Raw genomic sequence first — 17,566 nt, 5'->3', positions numbered from 1 at the left:
TTTGTCGGACTCCTCGCACCGAAGCTAGCATACTGCGATGGTGTCCTTCAAGGCCAATCAAACTAGAGTGACTGAGCGAAATCGTACCAGTGGTGATCATACTCCTAACGCCTCAAAGCCGTCGGTCTTCTACTCGCGCACGGTGACGACTGGCACTCCCTTCATGAACTCCCTCTTCCTCCTTCCCAAAACCCTAGCTTTCGCCCCGAATCCCTCGTCCTCATCGTCCTCCAAACCAAATTCCCATTCCTCTTCGGCCGATGGAATCCCAATTACAAGTTCTAGTCGTCGCGGAAATCCTCTTAAGCCATCGCTGCTCGAGCAGAGACCTCTTCTCAGGTTCTTGATGTCAATCCTCTTCCTTTCTGCTCATTTTGTCACCGAGATCTCGAATTATTTGGCGCGATTGCTAGGGGAATAATTGGAGCTGAATCTAATGGCGTCTCAGGTTGTGGTTGCACGATTGCTGCCATCTTTTGATTTCCAGCGTCATTGGGCTCTCCTGTGCCCTGTCTCTTCATCCCGCTGTGGCCGATGCCATTCGTCCACAGATTCCGTCGGTCTACCCATGCGAAGATGTCGACAGTTACTATAATGGTGTTAGTGTGTTACAAGGCGTTGCATTGATGAAGAAGCTCAATTCCATTGTCTCTCCCCACCAGTCACTAACTTACAGAGAGGTACTTTGTTTGTGTTTCTAGCAGGAAGGTTTTTGTCTGGTAGTAGCTAGTACTTGCAATTTGTCATGGTTGGACATTTCAACTTAGGTTTGGGATGCGCTCAAGATTCTTGATGCAGTTGATGTGGAGAACCCAGAAGCCTCCTCCGAAATGTAGGATATGTGTATCTTTGGTCGGAAATGCTACCTACTGTGATTTATGCTATTTAGCTCTCTAATAAAGGGGCACCTGCCTAGTTTGTTATATGCAGAATCGAGATATACTCATTGAGAGCTGTCCCAAAATCATTGGCAGGAAAGCCAGAAGGATGGAACAGTGAGTCTAATCAATTCAGAATCAGTAATTTTTTCTTATTTATGGCTTTTATAATGATTCCAAGCACAAGAGATTGTATGTGCTCACCTCATAAATCACATAAAAGATGCTTCTTTCCTACTCGGAGAGAGAGAACTAGATCGGTCGCCCCTTTGGTTGGAGCGAATCTGCCAGTGGGAGCATCCAAATCCCATCTTGTGTTTGAAGGAAGCTTAGCTGATCTCCGTTTGCTATGCAGCTTTCTGTTCAATTTCTCAGGGACATAATTTAGGGAGGAATCATTATTAGTTTTCTCCCCCAACCGATGGGTCATATGCAAATTAGAAAGGATACTGGCGGGAAAATAAATGTGTTTAACTGGTTTTGTCAATTGCCTGTTTGCACTTGCATGTTCTGTGATGAAGTGGCAGTATTTTGGCACTAATGAAATCTTTAGTCAGCTAATACTTCATTCCTGCCATCACCTTAAAACATAAGCATTGAATGGTGCAAATATTGTGTGGAATGAATTGCACTGCTTCTTATTATTATTGACTTGAGGACACCATAATAGTCATGATAATTGAATGATGATACACTGCTGGCTTGACTAATCCAGTATCCCCTCTGGAAAACGAAAGCAACATGCTTATTTTTATCAATAATTAATTTGTGTAATGTCATACACAGTAAAACAATGTCTAATAGCTGCAACAATGTGATAGTTCCCATATTTCTAGATGCTCTATTAAAGACAATTCATTTTAGAAGTGAAGTTCTAAAGACAATATCACTAACGAAATTAAAGTGTATTACTTATTTTCATATTATTGCTTCAAAGAAACTCATATTTTATTTTCTTTACATTTCTTGTTCCCACTAATAAGAGTGTCAATTTTGTCTCATCGTAATGGTTCATTAGATTTTTTTTTAACATGTCAAAAGTTTGCTTGTTGCCTACTTCTACTAAGTATTAGGACTCCAATTAGGGATAGTAGAACAGGCAAGTCTTAGAGCATCTTGGAAGAAAGTAATTGGTCCCATATCTTAATGCATGAGACTCATGTGCTTCTCATATTTTCACTTGTTTTATTCTATTCTTGCAGATAAATTTCAAAAATTTCCATTAAGCTATCTAGCTGCAATGACCATTCTCTTTGTCACAGGAGAACATTTATGGCCTCGTTCTTATGGCTTAAGAGATGGAACATCTTTAACTGATTTACATAACATCCGTCCCGCAGATGTCAATGGTAGGATGGTTTCTGAAATAATGATATTGTTAATGACATCTCAAATGAGATTCCTGTCAATCCATGCTTGCCGTGTCCCTAACAGCAGTTGCGCTGATTTCTTTTATTTTAGGAAGCATAATTAATTACATCCTGTCCCCGAAAAGGGAGAAAATTATCTAATATGGAGAACTTATCAGTCTGTGATTTAACCTTGACCAGCATAATGATGGAAAGCTATTTAATGATGTTAGAAACTTCTTAGTTTCACCTACAAAGATTTTCTCTCATTAGCAATATTGTGGTCCCCGATTATTGTCGATTCCGATTAATATAAGATATTCTTTTGCAGTGAACTCATCTAGGGGAAACAAGTACTACGGTGAATGTGTTTCTGTATCAACTCACTGTTCAAGACCAGCAAATAATGAAGCTGCTCCTGACACTGAGACAGATAAGAAAAGATGGGCACCACCTAGACAGGTTCATGTTATGTCCTTGAGATGTGTTAGGCTTTCTTACCTGCCTTCTATTATGGTCCTTGCATTGGGAAGTTGCTATTTTTTTAATTTGTGAAAACAATGACAAATATTGTGGAGTTGTCGTATCCCCTTATTAACCTATGCTGAATGTAGCATTAATTTAGTTTTGGAAATCTAGGTAAAAACATGACTTAATAATATTTAATTTTTAAAACATACTTTGTTATTTTGGAATATATCTGAATCTAATTGGTTTTTCTTAATCTTACATAGGATTAATAAGGATAATGCATACACATCTTTCCAAGTTAAATTAGTGTTAATGGGTTTTGACATTAGTTGATGTATCTGAAAGGTTTTTCTTAATCTTACATAGGATTAATAAGGATAATGCATACACATAGGCAGAAGCTTACATAGGATAATGCATACACATCTTTCCAAGTTAAATTAGTGTTAATGGGTTTTGACATTAGTTGATGTATCTGAAAGGTTCATAAATTGGTAGGAGCTTGGCCTATAATTTGGCCCAAGATTAAGAGCACCTTATTCCTTTTTTGTTAAATGATACTGAGCTGGCTGCATACAAGAGAGTTCATCTGGTTGCTGTCTGTTTATATTTATTGAAAGAAGCACATTAAAATAACTAGCTGCTCAAATTGAAGCCAAGGGCAAGTGCAGATGCTTTAAAACCTTTTGATTGCATAATGTTTATGTAATCAAGAAGGATGTGTTTGTATACCTTATAACATTTTGGTTGTTTTGGGCCAGCAATTATTTAAGAAAGATGTATACACATAAAAGAACCCTTGTTTTTGCTGTTTTAAATTGCTTATATAGATGTGGTCTGAAAATGTTCGTATTATCATACCGAATAATACCGCTCGCTATGGGCGGTACTGTTGATCTAGCCCCGCGTCGAACTATACGGGCCTGTATTGGGCAGTAACGGTTGATATTTCTATCATTACTGCCTGAAATAGGTCAGTAACGGTCGATTTCGATCGTTGTTGCCCGCTACTGGGCGGTATCCGTCTAGTTGCGGCGAGGGAAGAAGAAGCATCGAGGGAGAAGAGAGAGAAGGCGCTCGAAGAAGAGGGAGAAGAGGGAGAATCGGGAGAACCTCGACACTTTCCGATCCAGCGCCACCCTTCCTCGACGGTCCCGATCTAGGAGATAACGAAGAGGCAACTACTTGGTTTCTTCTTTGTCGCGTTCTTCGCTGAAGGCTGGAGACATCTGCGGCCTTCGATGTCTTCGTCAAACACCGCAAATGAGAAGACTACGTTCTTCTCCTCGTCTGACACGACGAGGAGAAGAAAAGGAGGCGACATCACCGAGGCAGCATACGCCTCCTTTTTTTATTTTTTATATATTTTTATATATTTATATATTTTTATATCTTAATTTTTATATTATATATATACGTATCGAGCGGTATGCCCATATTGTACCATATCGAGCAAAGCTCGATATGTCGGTACGATACGAAATTACGAACCTTGATTATCATAAGCATCATCAAATTATTCATATTTGTTTTGTTCCTTTGCTCGATATATCGGTACGATACAAAATTATGAACCTTGATTATCATAAGCATCATCAAATTTTTCATATTTGTTTTGTTCCTGTTATAGCTGGTCTTCTCCTTGGCCTATATATTTTGAGCTTTTTGCAAGTCATTGTAATCAGCAATTTTTGGTTTTCAGTCTTCTATTGAATTACTAAGGCTTTGTTTTCTCATTGCTAGTGATTTTATTTTTCTGAAAAATAGGTTAGGGGAGATATAGCAAGATCACTGATGTATATGGCTGTCTCTTATGGATTTCAACAGCCTGATGGGAGGCTGCCTCTACTACTTTCTGATTCACCAAATATTGGTAAGTCAAGTTGTCTCTTATGGATTTAGTCAAATTGTAGTTCACCATGTTTAAGAATTTTACACAGATTAACTGTAAATGGTCAAGTTATCTGTCCAATTCACTAGAGTTGTAAAATATTTCCAAGAGACAAGTGTGGAATTTATAAAATTTCAAAGTTTAGATGAATGTAGATGAAAGAGAATTCTTATGATGGTGTGAAGATGTACTGAAGAAACATATAGACATTGTAGTTAGAAGAGGGGAGATAATTAGTATTAGTGGTATGAGAAGTTAAGGAAGACTAAAAAAACTCTACTATGATAAGGATTTAAATACTTTTATTTTAACAAAGGATATGCTATTTACAGGGCTCAATGTTAGCAAAGATATATGTGGCCGACCCCAAATAGTTGGGACTTCATGACTTGGTGTTGTTATTGTTTTTGTTGATGATGATGTATTGTTTTAGGTCAATCAACAGCTAGTATTTTGAAGATCCTATATAGGTGAATAATGAAGATGGTTAAGCAATTTTTTGGAATTCATACGATGAGCATGAGCTTAGTACTTCAGGGTTGAATGTCTACTTAGCAAGTTCATAACTGATTTTTCTTTACTGTTTACTGAAACTTCCAGGCTGGTTATACACAATTTTTTCAGAACAATTTAGACATTCTGGCTTAAGGATCTTTGATACCTTTGCATTTTTGTGTTTATCCCATTGTTTTTTTTGTGTTTATCCCATTTAACAACTGTAGCCCAAAGCCTATATTTTTAAAATCCAACTAGCGCCATGAAAAGTTGTTGAGCTTTCTTTAGGGTTTTGTAATTACTTTTGAGATGGCGACTTTTATAAATTTGGACTCATGACAATTTGCTGCAGTTTGAATGAGACCATTATAAAGTTATTCATTATACCAATGTATTCAGAAGCTTCTGAACTGGTCTTGTTAATGGGGAGAAGTTCCATTTAAATGAAAGAATGGTTTCTATGACACTTGGAGTCTCTTTTTATAAACAATTATGGTCAATCAACAGAACCATGGCCTGGTCATTGGTTCCTCTCTTCATCTTGAGAGGTTCTAGATTTATATCCTTGCGGAGGTGTTGTCAAGGTATTTGACCCAGGCAATTCTTCAGTGAGGAAATTCAATACAGAACGAGAAATTCATAATGGGTCATTTAAATAGTGGTTAAGTTCTGCAATATATGAATCCTGCCTTCATTCTTTTGGTAGGCTACTTAAGCAATTATGCTAATCAATCAGAAATAATGAATTTGTAAGTGTCATGATTTGGCTCAGTAGATCAATAGCTTGGATATAACTAACCTATATCACATGGCCCGAGATTCCAAGTCCAAGTCATTAATCAGGATCACATGGTAAATGCCATCATAATCTTACCACTTCTGATGTGTGGCTTATCGGTGTGTCATCGTAAGTGCCAAATTTCTGAGGCCGAATGTTGTAGCATGCAATTGTAAGATTGGATCCAAGGTTGTATGGAGAAGTGAGTAAGACCAAATTTCTGATGTGGAATTTTGTAAAATGCAATGCTACCAAGTTTGGATTAAAGGTTGTCTGGTTGAGAGACCAAAGACTGAATTCCACCTCTCTCCCCAACCACTCGATGTGTATGTGTTTGTATGTTTCATTGTGCAGTTTATATGCAATTCCTGTATGAACAGTAATTGAAAATATCCTACTTGTACCGCTATATACCTTGATGGTTTCAGACTTCTTGTCACAAAGAGAGGATCATGAAAGTAATTTGCTTATATCTTTTTTATTTTTATGTCAGAAAAACATGAGATGGGCCTCCTTTCAACATTACTACAGTGGAACAAATTTGATCCACCTTCAAGAATGGAGCAGTTGAGAAATGACAGAATATGCAAGTTATACCAGCACAACAGGAATCCATTTATTGATCATCCAGAATATGCCAATTTCATATGGAAGAATGTTACTTCAAGCAATCTTACTAGGTAACATCCCAATTTGAAGGCTTGGATAAATGAGTTCCATTATGACAATAAAGGCAAAAATCATAATGAGGTGTGTCTATCTATACATATTGTATTCCATTTTTCTTCTAAATTGCATATGAAGTTGTCTCCAAAATGGAATGCGTATACCTTTACATCTTGTATTCCATAATTCTTGTAAATTGCATATGAAGTTGTCTGCAAAATAATTCATCACCATAGTTTGAATAGGTTAATGTTGCTAGTAAAATTCTTCTTTACTTTCCGCATGATGCAGAAGGTTTTACCTTTAGTTTGAACCTTTGAGGTATATTTGAGCACGCAAGAGAAAATTGTATGTCATATTCTATAGTAACATCAGACAATTAAATAACTCTATGACTCTACTTTTGATCCGTTTCAGGGTTTCTGTTAAACATGATAGACAAAATGCTATTTCAACAATACTAGAAAAAAAATAATTTGGCAGAACTTGGAATGTGGATTGGGATTGCCAGAAGTTTCATTTTGTCAAGCTGCAAAAGCTACAGCAGCTGGATGATCCGATTAACAACAGCGATTCATGTTTGACATGCAGAGCAGCCATTTCCTAATCATGTTGTTTTGTCAAAAAAAAAAAAACATGTTTTTTCCTCTTTCTATGCAATTGCAACAGCAGCAATTCCTCATGTTACATTATAAACTTAATTATGTATGTCATTGCAGTTCATTGAGATTCTCATATTGTACAATGGTTCCACTGGTTGGATGCACTAGTCATTGTTGCTAGAAGATAAGCAAATTTTTAGTGTCAATGTTGATGCTTCTTATCTATGCAGCCAACACTATCCTCCAGAATAGTCCTCCTTGACACGGAAGTGCATAATTTTCTATAATCAGCTCATATAAATTTTGATAGCCTTTAATCCAGAGTAGTCTTGCTTGACATGTAAATTATGGTATTCTCTACAGTCCAAAATGTATGTCTCATAGCCTTTAATCCATACCTCTCAAATGGGACAGCTCATAAGTCAAATGAGTTGCAAGCCTATTTTCTAAATATGTAGATGACCCAACTTAATTAAATAGCTCAAATTGATTACTAAAAGAGTTAAAGAGCATGCCTTTATATGAAAGTTCAAACTCTTACTTTTTCAAGAGTTAAAAGAGCATGCCTTTATATGAAAGTTCAAACTCTTACTTTTTCAGCTAGTGGGTAGATTCAAAGAGAGATAATTCAACTTTTCTTGATGACTAAGAAATGTATTAAAAGGTTTAGCTATTAGCTGAAAAGCAATAAATTTTATAGTTCGGAAGGGTTGTTTTATACACTAGTATTTTTTTTTTTTGTGTTTTAGAGTTAGAAAGGGTTTTAGAATTTGATTGTATTTGCATAAATTTTTTGAGTTCTCTTTTAGCTTTGTATCTTTTTGGTTTACTAAAAAGTGGTGAGTTTTGTCTCTGTATCTCTTGGATATTTCTTTGAGTGTTGAGTCATTTATCTTCGGTTCTATATTCTTGTTTAATATCTTTTGGGTAGTAAATTTTCTATATCCTTTGATGATTTTAAACTTGATGGTGAGTTATTTATCGATTTTATGGAAGTATTATCTTGAGTTGTTTCTTTTCAATCCAAAAGACTTATTCCAGCAAAGACAACTATCAACCTTTCAATTTTCATTCCTCATTATCCCGATATCAGTTTGGTATCAGAGCTAAAGGCTAGAGAACATGGTAAGGCGGAATGGAAAAGGTATAGTTGATGAAGGTAGTGGCCGTGAAGATGATGTTGAGTCCTTGAGGTTGTAGCTATAAAGATTGCTACATAGTCTATAAGAAAAGAACGAAATCATTGAAGAACTTTAGAGAAAAAACAACCAGCATGAAAATGATGCCTAAGAGTTTCTTTCTGATGATGATACACCTCTTTACTCAAGGGAGTTAGGAAGATATTGAGCAAGGTATAGAGACCAAGACGAGTGGCAAAACAAATATAACTCAAAGCTGGATATTCCAGAGTTTGAAGTTAAAATCAATGTTGATGACTTTATTGATTGGCTTAATACGATGGAAAGAATGTTTGAGTTTCATGAACCGCTAGAACAAAAGAAGGTAAAGCTTATGTCACTTAAACTTAAAAGGAATGCATCTTTTTAATGGGAAAACCTAAAGAAGTAAAGCGAACGTGAGAGAAGGAGTAAGATCATGATATGAGAGAAAATAAAAAGAGAGTTGAAGAGGAAATACTTGCCTGACAACTGTAGGCGAGAGAACTTTCTTAAAATCCATGATTTCAAGAAAAAAGATCTTAGTGTGGAGGAGTACATAGCGGAGTTTGATAATCTCATATTAAAAGGAGAGTTTGTGGAACCAAAGGAGCAAACCATTGTAAGATACTTAGGAGGTCTAAAATATGAGATTGATAAAGTGGTTTAACTCTAGCCATATTGGTCTTTGAATGATGTGAGCAAGTTGACTTTGAAAGTTGAGAAGCAACAGAAATTTGAAAAGAGTTCTCGATACGAGTCAAAAGAAGGTTATACGAGAGGAGGAAATTCTAAGCCTGCTCTCTAAAGCAAGGTGATGTTAAAGGTGCAAGATAAGGGTGGAGGATCTGCTAGCAGCAAATAAACACCTAATTCTTCTATCCCAAGTGGTTAAAAATACTTTAAATCTCATGGTTTTGGGCATATTATTTCAGATTGTCTAAATAGGATAATTACTATTTTGGTTGAAGATCATAGTGATGGAGGAGATGATGCCAACTACGAACCAAAATATAATGACGATAAGGAAGAACGTATTTCACACTAAATACACTTCTCATGGCAAGGTGTGCTTGGTGATTATTGATAGTGGTAACTTTGAAAATGTGATATCTTTAGAGATGGTGCAGAAGCTAAAGTTGGACACAATCCCTCATCCACATCTTTACCAATTATATTGGCTACAAAAGGGGAATGACATCAGGATAACTAAAAGATGTTTAATTTTGTTTTCTATTGGCAAGCATTATAAAGATGAAGTATGGTGTGATGTTATTCCTATAGATGCTTGTTGGGTAGACCTTGACATTATGATAGGAGGGTATTGTATAATGGCTACAACATACTTATTCTTTTAAAGTATATGAAAAGAAGATTATTTTAGCTCCATTACAACCTTCTGAAACTAGTCCACTAAAGTAGGAAGTTAGTGCTCTTATGACGTATGACATACTTATTCGTTTAAGGTGCATGAAAAGAAGATTATTCTAGCTCCATAATAACATTCTGAAACTAGTCTACCAAAGAAGGAAGTTAGTGCTCTTATGACATATGATGAATGCAAGGGAGTACTAAAAAGGGGTGGTGATGTTTTGACTTTAATAGTAGTAGAGGAGAATGAATAACACAAGGAGGCACCAGCAATCATGAAATCAATCCTGGAGGAGTTTCAAGATGCTATGTCGAAAGAGATGCCACATGACCTTCCACCTTGAGAGACATCCAACATCACATTGATATTATTCCGGGGGCTATTCTACCGAATAAGGTAGCCTACAGAATGAGTTTCAAGGAGCATGAAAAACTTCAAAGGTAAGTGAATGAGTTGGTGGAAAAGGGCTAATTAGGGATAGCATGAGTTCTTGTGCAATTCTAGCCTTGTTGGTGCCTAAGAAGGATGGTTCTTGAAGAGTATGTGGATAACCGCGCTATCAACAAAATCACAATTGATTATCGTTTTTCCATTCTAAGGTTAGATGATTTACTTTATCAATTATGTGGTATTTCTATTTTCTCTAAAATTGATTTGAGGAGTGGTTATCACCAAATTAGAATGAGGCCTGGAGATGAGTGAAAAACAACATTTGAAACTAGGGATGACTTGTATGAATGGTTAATTATGTCATTTGAGTTATCTAATGCTCCTAGTACTTTCATGAGATTTATGAATCATATACTTAAGTCATGCATTGTTTCTTTTATTGTGGTTTACTTTAATGACATATTGATGTACAACAAAAGTGAAGAGTGTTACGGTTAGTAACTTTTTTAGCCGTGACCTCGGGGTCGACGCGGCTGGTTCCGGGCTCCAAATGGCTAGGATCAGACGTGGCTCCCCTTGGGATGTTGCGGTGGCTGATGCAGGGGATATGGCTGGAAAGTTCTGCAACGCCAAGTGGATTCAACGGCGGTCGAGTACTTGCACACAGGCCGGGTCGGATGCTCGGCCCGACCCCTCCGACGATCAAGTCAGTGATGGCGGAGAGGAGTTTTGGAGTGAGATCCCCCCCCTTGCCCGTTGGGAGCCAGGGGGTATTTATAAGTGGGTTTGATGTTACCTGATGTGCCATCCTGCCGGGGCAGGGTCGTACCTCTGACGGCGTCTGTCGTTGTCGTGGACGTCGCGTGGAAGGCCGAGCTGCCACAGGGTATGGGGGGTGCCAGTCAGCGCCTTCGCCTGCCTCGGCCGGCCACGAGGGGTCAGCCGAGGAGGTTGTTCGGGTACGGTGGGTGTGGGTGCGTGTCGTGTCGTTGTTAATGCTCGTTCTGGGGCAGTGTGCCGCACAGGGTGTCCGACGTGGGGGTGTATTACGTCAAATCCGGGGTGTTATGTCAAATCAGTTTTTTACCCCTATCATATGCCCCACCCGAAAGGAGCCATGTGTCGGCTTTGCATGTGGGGAGTCCGATGCGTGGCTTCCTGTTTCAAGCGGGCTGTTCAGGTGGGTCTGAGGGGCACGATGCAGACGGACCGGTCGCGCGAACGCATCTCGAGCAGTATAAGGCCGAGGCGCGCGATTTAGTCGGGAGGCCGAGTAGGATTGGACTCGGGGGCAAAGGAACCGATGAGGACCGAGGAGCACAACGCGGGCGGGGTGATCGCGCGGGTGTGATCCTGGGGTGGCGCGGAGCTGAGGGCCGAGGAACACGACGCAGGCGGGGTGTCCGCGCAGAAGTGATCTCGGGAGGCGTAAAGCCGAGGGCCGAGGAGCACAACAGGCGGGGTGACCGCGCAGGTGTGATCTCGGGAGGCGTAAAGTCGAGGGCCGAGGAGCACAACGCAGGCGGGGTGACCGCGCAGGTGTGATCTCGGGAGGCGTAAAGCCGAGGGCCGAGGAGCACAACAGGCGGGGTGACCGCACAGGTGTGATCTCGGGAGGCGTAAAGCTGAGGGCCGAGGAGCACAACGCAGGCGGGGTGACCTCGCAGGTGTGATCTCGGGAGGCGTAAAGCCGAGGGCCTAGGAGCACAACAGGCGGGGTGACCGTGCAGGTGTGATCTCGGGAGGCGTAAAGCCGAGGGCCGAGGAGCACAACGCAGGCGGGGTGATCGCGCAGGTGTGATCTCGTGAGGCGTAAAGCCGAGGGCCGAGGAGCACAACAGGCGGGGTGACCGCGCAGGTGTGATCTCGGGAGGCGTAAAGCCGAGGGCCGAGGAGCATAACGCAGGCGGGGTGACCGCGCAGGTGTGATCTCGGGAGGCGTAGAGCCGAGGGCCGAGGAGAACAACGCAGGCGGGGTGACCGCGCAGGTGTGATCTCGGGAGGCGTAAAGCCGAGGGCCGAGGAGCACAACGCAAGCGGGGTGACCGCGCAGGTGTGATCTCGGGAGGTGGTGGAGTTCGGCGCGGGCTGGCTGGCCGCGCAGACGTGTCTGGGGTTTATGGAGCCGAGGGGCACGACGCGGGCGTTCTGGCGGCACTAGTCTGTCTCGGGAACATGGAGCCAAGGAACACGACGCAGGCGGGGTGACCGCGCAGGTGTGGTCGCGAGGGCCATGCGACCGAGTAGCACGATCAGGCGGGCAGGACGCGAGGACGCGGCCTCGGGCACCACTCGGCCGAGGAACACGACAGGCGGTCGGGCCGCGCCGAGGGGGGTCTCGGCAGAGATCGGCCGAGGTGCTCGGTGCAGGTAGGCTGTGCCGAGGGACGAGGAGCAGGTGGATGGGGCGGTGGAGTTCGGCGCGGGCTAGCTGGCCGCGCAGACGTGTCTCGGGGTTTATGAAGCCGAGGGGCACGACGCGGGCGTTCTGGCGGCACTGGTCTGTCTCGGGAACATGGAGCCAAGGAACACGACGCAGGCGGGGTGACCGCGAAGGTGTGGCCGCGAGGGCCATGCGACCGAGTAGCACGATCAGGCAGGCTGGACGCGAGGACGCGGCCTCGGGCACCACTCGGCCGAGGAACACGGCAGGCGGTCGGGCCGCGCCGAGGGGGGTCTCGGCAGAGATCGGCCGAGGTGCTCGGTGCAGGTAGACTGCGACCGAGGTGGTGGCCTCGGGCGCAATACGACCGAGGTAGTACTTGGTTCTTGATCAGCGTTTGGCCGTTTGACCGTTGCGCGGGCGCGGGCGGCTAGGTTGCTTTTTCCCTGGGGAAGATCAAAGGGCCACCCCTTTTGGGCGTCGTCGGTTTTCGAGGTTGACATGATTAGGGACCCCGTACTTTGCACCGCGCTGTGATTAAACCCCGCGCCAGCCGTAGTTATGGCGATGCGACGTTTGCGTCTTCGCAGCGCACCTCAGGAGAGGAAAGGTCGCCGTCTCGGCGGGAAACCGGCTATAAGTAGCGCTCCGTTGGTCTCTTTCACTTCTTGGTACCTGCATCCGCTTCGACCCCCTCTTTGGGTGATTTAGCCTAGCACTCTTCAGCCGCCCCACCTTCCCAAGAGCTCGGTAAGGATGGCTTCCCCTCCTTCGTTCTCTCCTTCTTCGCCTCCTCTTTCCGGGGCCGTCGGCGAGGAGGTGGCGTTGGCGAGCTCCCCGCTCGTCGTCCGAGGAAAGGGCCACCAAAGCCCTTGAATCGCTGATGTGGCCGCACGACCTCGACTCCACCGTGAGCGGGTCGTCGCTCGGCCTCCTTCGGGATCGTTACGGTATCCCGTCGGAGTTCACGCTCATTGCCCCTAAGCCGGGGCAGCGGGCGTATGATCCCATACCTAAGGGCTTTGCCCTAACCGTGGATGCCTTCGAGGCCGGGCTACGCCTTCCGTTCCACCCCATCATAACTTCCTGCATCGCGTGGTGGCGCATCTCTCCTCAGATGACGTCGAATTCTTGGCGCTATCTGGTGGCGTTCCTCGGGGAATGCTACTATGCCAAGGTCACCCCGAGCCGATCTCTTTTCCTCTCCTGTTTTCGTCTGTCCAGGGGGTCGGGGGGCTATTACTTGTCCGCCCGACCGGGTTTCCGGGTCAGCGGGGCTCCTTCCAGCAACAAGGGGTGGAAGGAGCGCTTCTTCTATGTTTGCCATCCGGAGAGTTGGAGCTTCGGGCTCCGGTGGGCGACGCGCGCAGTCGATAATACTGCCCCGGCCTTGGATGAGGGGGAGATCCGAGCCCTTCGAAGATTGAAGGAGATCCTCCCGTCCTCCAGAGTCATCCGAAAGATGACCGAGGCGTGGTTGGTCGAGGCGGGCTTGAGCCCGGTACCTCGAGGTATGCCTTGAGAAGGTGGCGGTAGGCCTTCCAGTTTTATTTTTCTCCTTTGGGATACTAACCGAGGTCGATATGCTTGTGCAGAGATGGTGAACCTCGCTGTAGTGCGTGGAGGACGCGTCCCGTCTGCCGCATCTCCACGGCGCCAGGTCGGCCTGGGCGTCGGCACCAGAGGCGCCGGTGGAGCTCGAGGTCGTCCGCCTCGAAAGAAAGCCAAGGTCGCTGCTTCGAAGAAACCGACTCCCCCAAGGGCTCAGGAGAGCGTAGGGGCGGCGGAGTCGGGCTCGCACGACAGGCGAGGGGGGCGAGCTCGGGGCGAGGCCGGCCCGAGCAATGAGGTGGCGGGGAAGGCGCCTCGGGAGCCTTCGATCCGGGACTTGTGTCGTCTGCCCGCGGGGCCGCCGAATGATTCCTACCAAGCGCGCCTGATTGACACGGACTTAGCTGGTTTTGCCTAAGTCGTGCGGCACCCTTGCGTGTCCGTCCGCAAAGGTCAGCCTCCCCGAAGCCTCCCATTGTCCCTTAGGACCATCAAAAGAGAGAACGGGTTAGAGAGAACGCCTCAAACGGGATCCACAAGCAAACATGTCCGAAAAACACTTCATAGACAATGCAAATTACAAACAGACTTTACAAGCTCTGAACAGTGGCACAACAAAGGGTAAAATGGTCCATTACAGACCGAAAAGCTCTCACACGTGTCCACATGACATAACCTTTATTTACAAGCCTAAAGAGGCCACCACCCAACTAAAATGGGACTTATAAGCCTTCGGCCGCCCCTTTACATTCTGTACAGGGCATGAACATGCCAAAAGACACGGACACACATAAGCATTACATCCAACATCTTGTTGAGAAGTTTGTCCGTGACATTCTCCCCCACTTATCCCTTCGACGTCCTCGTCGAAGCCTTTGTGAACACTGCAACTCTTCACCTTTGCTGAGTCTTCAATCTTCCGCTCCAGCTGCAATGCGCCTCCTGGCTCCCAGCTGCTCTCCGCTGCTGTTTTTGAGTAGTCGAACTTTGATCCGCCATGCTGCTTCAACTCACCAATGACTCTGACTGTGGTGTGGGGTTGGCTGAGTTGTGTTGATCCTTGTTGATTCCTGCGGATCTCCCAGATGAAGGAAAAGACCATCTTTACTGCGCCAGTCTCTCAAAATTCCCACATGCTGCTTGAACTGGGTGGATGCTTGTTGGAGCTTTAACGAGCATCGCCTCGCAAACTTCTGAAGTTTTTGGGTCCTTCCTCCACAAAATCTGTTCATTGACTCTTCTTTTAGTTAGTTGTCACATCCAAGTAGGTTCGCATCACTTCCGCTTTCGATTGGCATTTCGTTGGGAAATGAAGCGGACAATCTACTCTCAGTAGCACTGATCACCGTTGGTGAGGATTTGACAACTATTGTCTTCCATTATCTTCGAAGGGTCTTTGAACTTGTGCAGAGCTCCTCTGCTGGATAGATAAGAGAATTGGGGTACTCGGTTTCGCCCATTCTCTTAAGAGTTGAGAAGGCAAAGGTTACTTGACTTCGCCCGCCTCCTCGAGGTTGTACTTCATGCATCGAGCTGGTTACTGGTCTTCGCCTGCTCTTTGCTCACACTTCTGAAGCACTTGAAGTGTTTGCACTCCTTGCATTGAGTTAGTTACTGTGATTCACCTTCTCAATGCCATCGAACTTCTGGAATGCGGGAAGTTTTCACCCCAACTTGGAGTAATTCTCTGATAGATGAGGTCGCCTCTGGGATTGTACCGTCTTCTCCATCAACCCTGCCGCCTACTCACTGAGTAGCAAAGGTACAGCACCGCGTACTGCTTGCTTCGTTCCTTGGTCGTGCACTCTTGCATGACCCGAAGTCCTTCACTTACGGCTATCTTGATGAGAAGCACACTGACACCGGTCTTACGAAGTTCCTCGGCCTCTGCCCTTCAGCCTTGTCCCGGTACTTGGAGATTGCCTCTGCATGCTCCACCTCCTCGGCCCCTTTCACGACCAAGCGCTCTCCCTCCGTGAGAGCAAGGGATCAATGACTTTGACGGAAGTCCCGCCTCTGCGGTACCATGGCGCTGCCATGCCCATGGCCCTACTATCCGTCACCTCGCATCTGCATCCCTTTTCTTCACGATCAGTAGAGATGTCTCCGTGGCACTCCTCTGAGTCCACCTCCATTCTAACTGATTGCTTGACTTTGGGTAGCTAAGTCCCTCTGGACTCATCGTCGCTTCCTCGCCCCTTTCGACCCCCTGCTTCAACACCTCTGTGTTCTCCAAGCAGTCTGTTTGGTCGATGGAAAGACAGACTGCAACTCCCATGCATGGCCTCTGCCATCGCATTGTAGGGTTTGCACCGATTCTGTTCTCCATAGCTTCCTTGGTAGCAACGTTCGCTTACTCGGCCTTGTCCTCTGACTTGCCGGGCTCCCTTAAGCGAATATGAGCTCTGGAGCAGTCCAACTCTCCAGCTGCTTCGATCATACCTCTGCATGATCAAGTCCCTCCCATGGGACTCCCTGGTACTTGCATACGAACTTTTCCCTTGGTGGAACCCAGCCCCCATATGCTGATGACCAAGGTTTTCATCCGATGCAAAATTCGGTGCACGCCCGGAAGACCCGCCTCTGCGGTACCATGGCCTTCACTCCTTGAATCCATAGCCCTTCTTGCCGTCGTGTTGTTCACCAAAGCGGAGCTCCCAGTAGCTCCCGATCATACCTCCATATGATCTCATCCCTCACGGGACCCTGTCGTGTGTATCGCATTGCCACGAACTGTTCCACCACGATCCGCTGCACCATGTCGCCTCCTGGTGACATCTCCATTGCATTCTGATCCTTGTGGAATAAACTCGAACTGTGAACCCTCCATGTGTGGCCTCTGCCAATACATCGCCAGGTCTCTTCCACCTTCGAGTTTGTTCGCTCCTTTGACAATCGACCTTCATCCACCCACTGTTGGGTCACACCTAGATGAAGCACCGCTCTAGGACAGTCCGTCGCCTAGTAGCTCCCGAAGTCCCCCGACTTCGCTGCAATTGGTGCACCATTGTCTGGATCCTGGGCCTCTGCCCCTACCAGCACAATCTCCGCTGCGCACCGCTTCCTTCATAGCAACTCGAATGGCAACACTGTGGCATATTCTTCAAGAGTACCCGCCTCTTGCCCCGTGCTAAGGCCTTCTGAACCCAACTTCGCCTCCGCAAATTGAGTCGCCTTAGTTCCTCCCTCAAATGTTTCTCCGAGATAAGGGGCATGTGCCCCGAAGCTCCCTTCGTCTTTGGCACCATGCAAGATGAGTCTGCTCCGTCAGAATGAAGGACCCATGGAACAACATGATCCTGCTCTTGCCTCTGCAAGTGTTCATGTCCTTGACCTCTGTCTAAGGAAAGCACTGTGCCTCTGCTCCATGTTCCAACTTCTCTGCTGGCCCCCTTCATGCGGCTTGGGTACTTCGCCAAGTTACACCCAAGTTGCTCCGCTCCTCGTTTTCGCATTGAGTCGATGGTGGCCCTCGTGCCCACCATTCCACGGGTCAGCCCCCCCTTGAGTCCGATCTCCACATCGACTCCAAGTGTGCCTTCATTTGTGTTGCTCCCCCACTTGATCTCGCAATGCATCCACC

General features: G+C 45.2%; 1 protein-coding gene across 3 annotated transcripts; it reads left to right on the top strand.

Annotated features, from left to right (window-relative positions):
• The first annotated feature begins 18 nt into the window (after positions 1 to 18).
• LOC103968383 (uncharacterized) lies at positions 19 to 7,263 on the top strand. Of its 3 annotated transcripts, none has more exons than XR_010480642.1 (9): positions 23 to 339; positions 449 to 680; positions 768 to 832; positions 931 to 995; positions 2,141 to 2,227; positions 2,559 to 2,689; positions 4,466 to 4,571; positions 6,356 to 6,612; positions 6,946 to 7,263. XR_010480642.1 is itself a non-coding variant. In XM_018822050.2 (9 exons), the coding sequence occupies exons 1-9, from the start codon at positions 38 to 40 to the stop codon at positions 7,001 to 7,003; spliced, it is 1,233 nt and encodes a 410-aa protein (XP_018677595.1). In that variant the 5' UTR covers positions 23 to 37; the 3' UTR covers positions 7,004 to 7,263. The 3 variants fall into 3 exon arrangements, 2 of the variants coding, with proteins under 2 accessions (XP_064943233.1, XP_018677595.1); XM_018822050.2 differs by having other exon boundaries at positions 6,356 to 6,542; XM_065087161.1 differs by lacking the exon at positions 2,141 to 2,227 and having other exon boundaries at positions 19 to 339; positions 6,356 to 6,542.
• Positions 7,264 to 17,566: the final 10,303 nt, after the last annotated feature.

This window comes from Musa acuminata, chromosome BXJ1-2 (assembly GCF_036884655.1).
Source record: "Musa acuminata AAA Group cultivar baxijiao chromosome BXJ1-2, Cavendish_Baxijiao_AAA, whole genome shotgun sequence".
In the NCBI taxonomy this organism is placed as follows: domain Eukaryota; kingdom Viridiplantae; phylum Streptophyta; class Magnoliopsida; order Zingiberales; family Musaceae; genus Musa; species Musa acuminata.
Note: the sequence above shows the minus strand (reverse complement) of the source record. Positions and strands in the feature narration are given on the sequence as shown.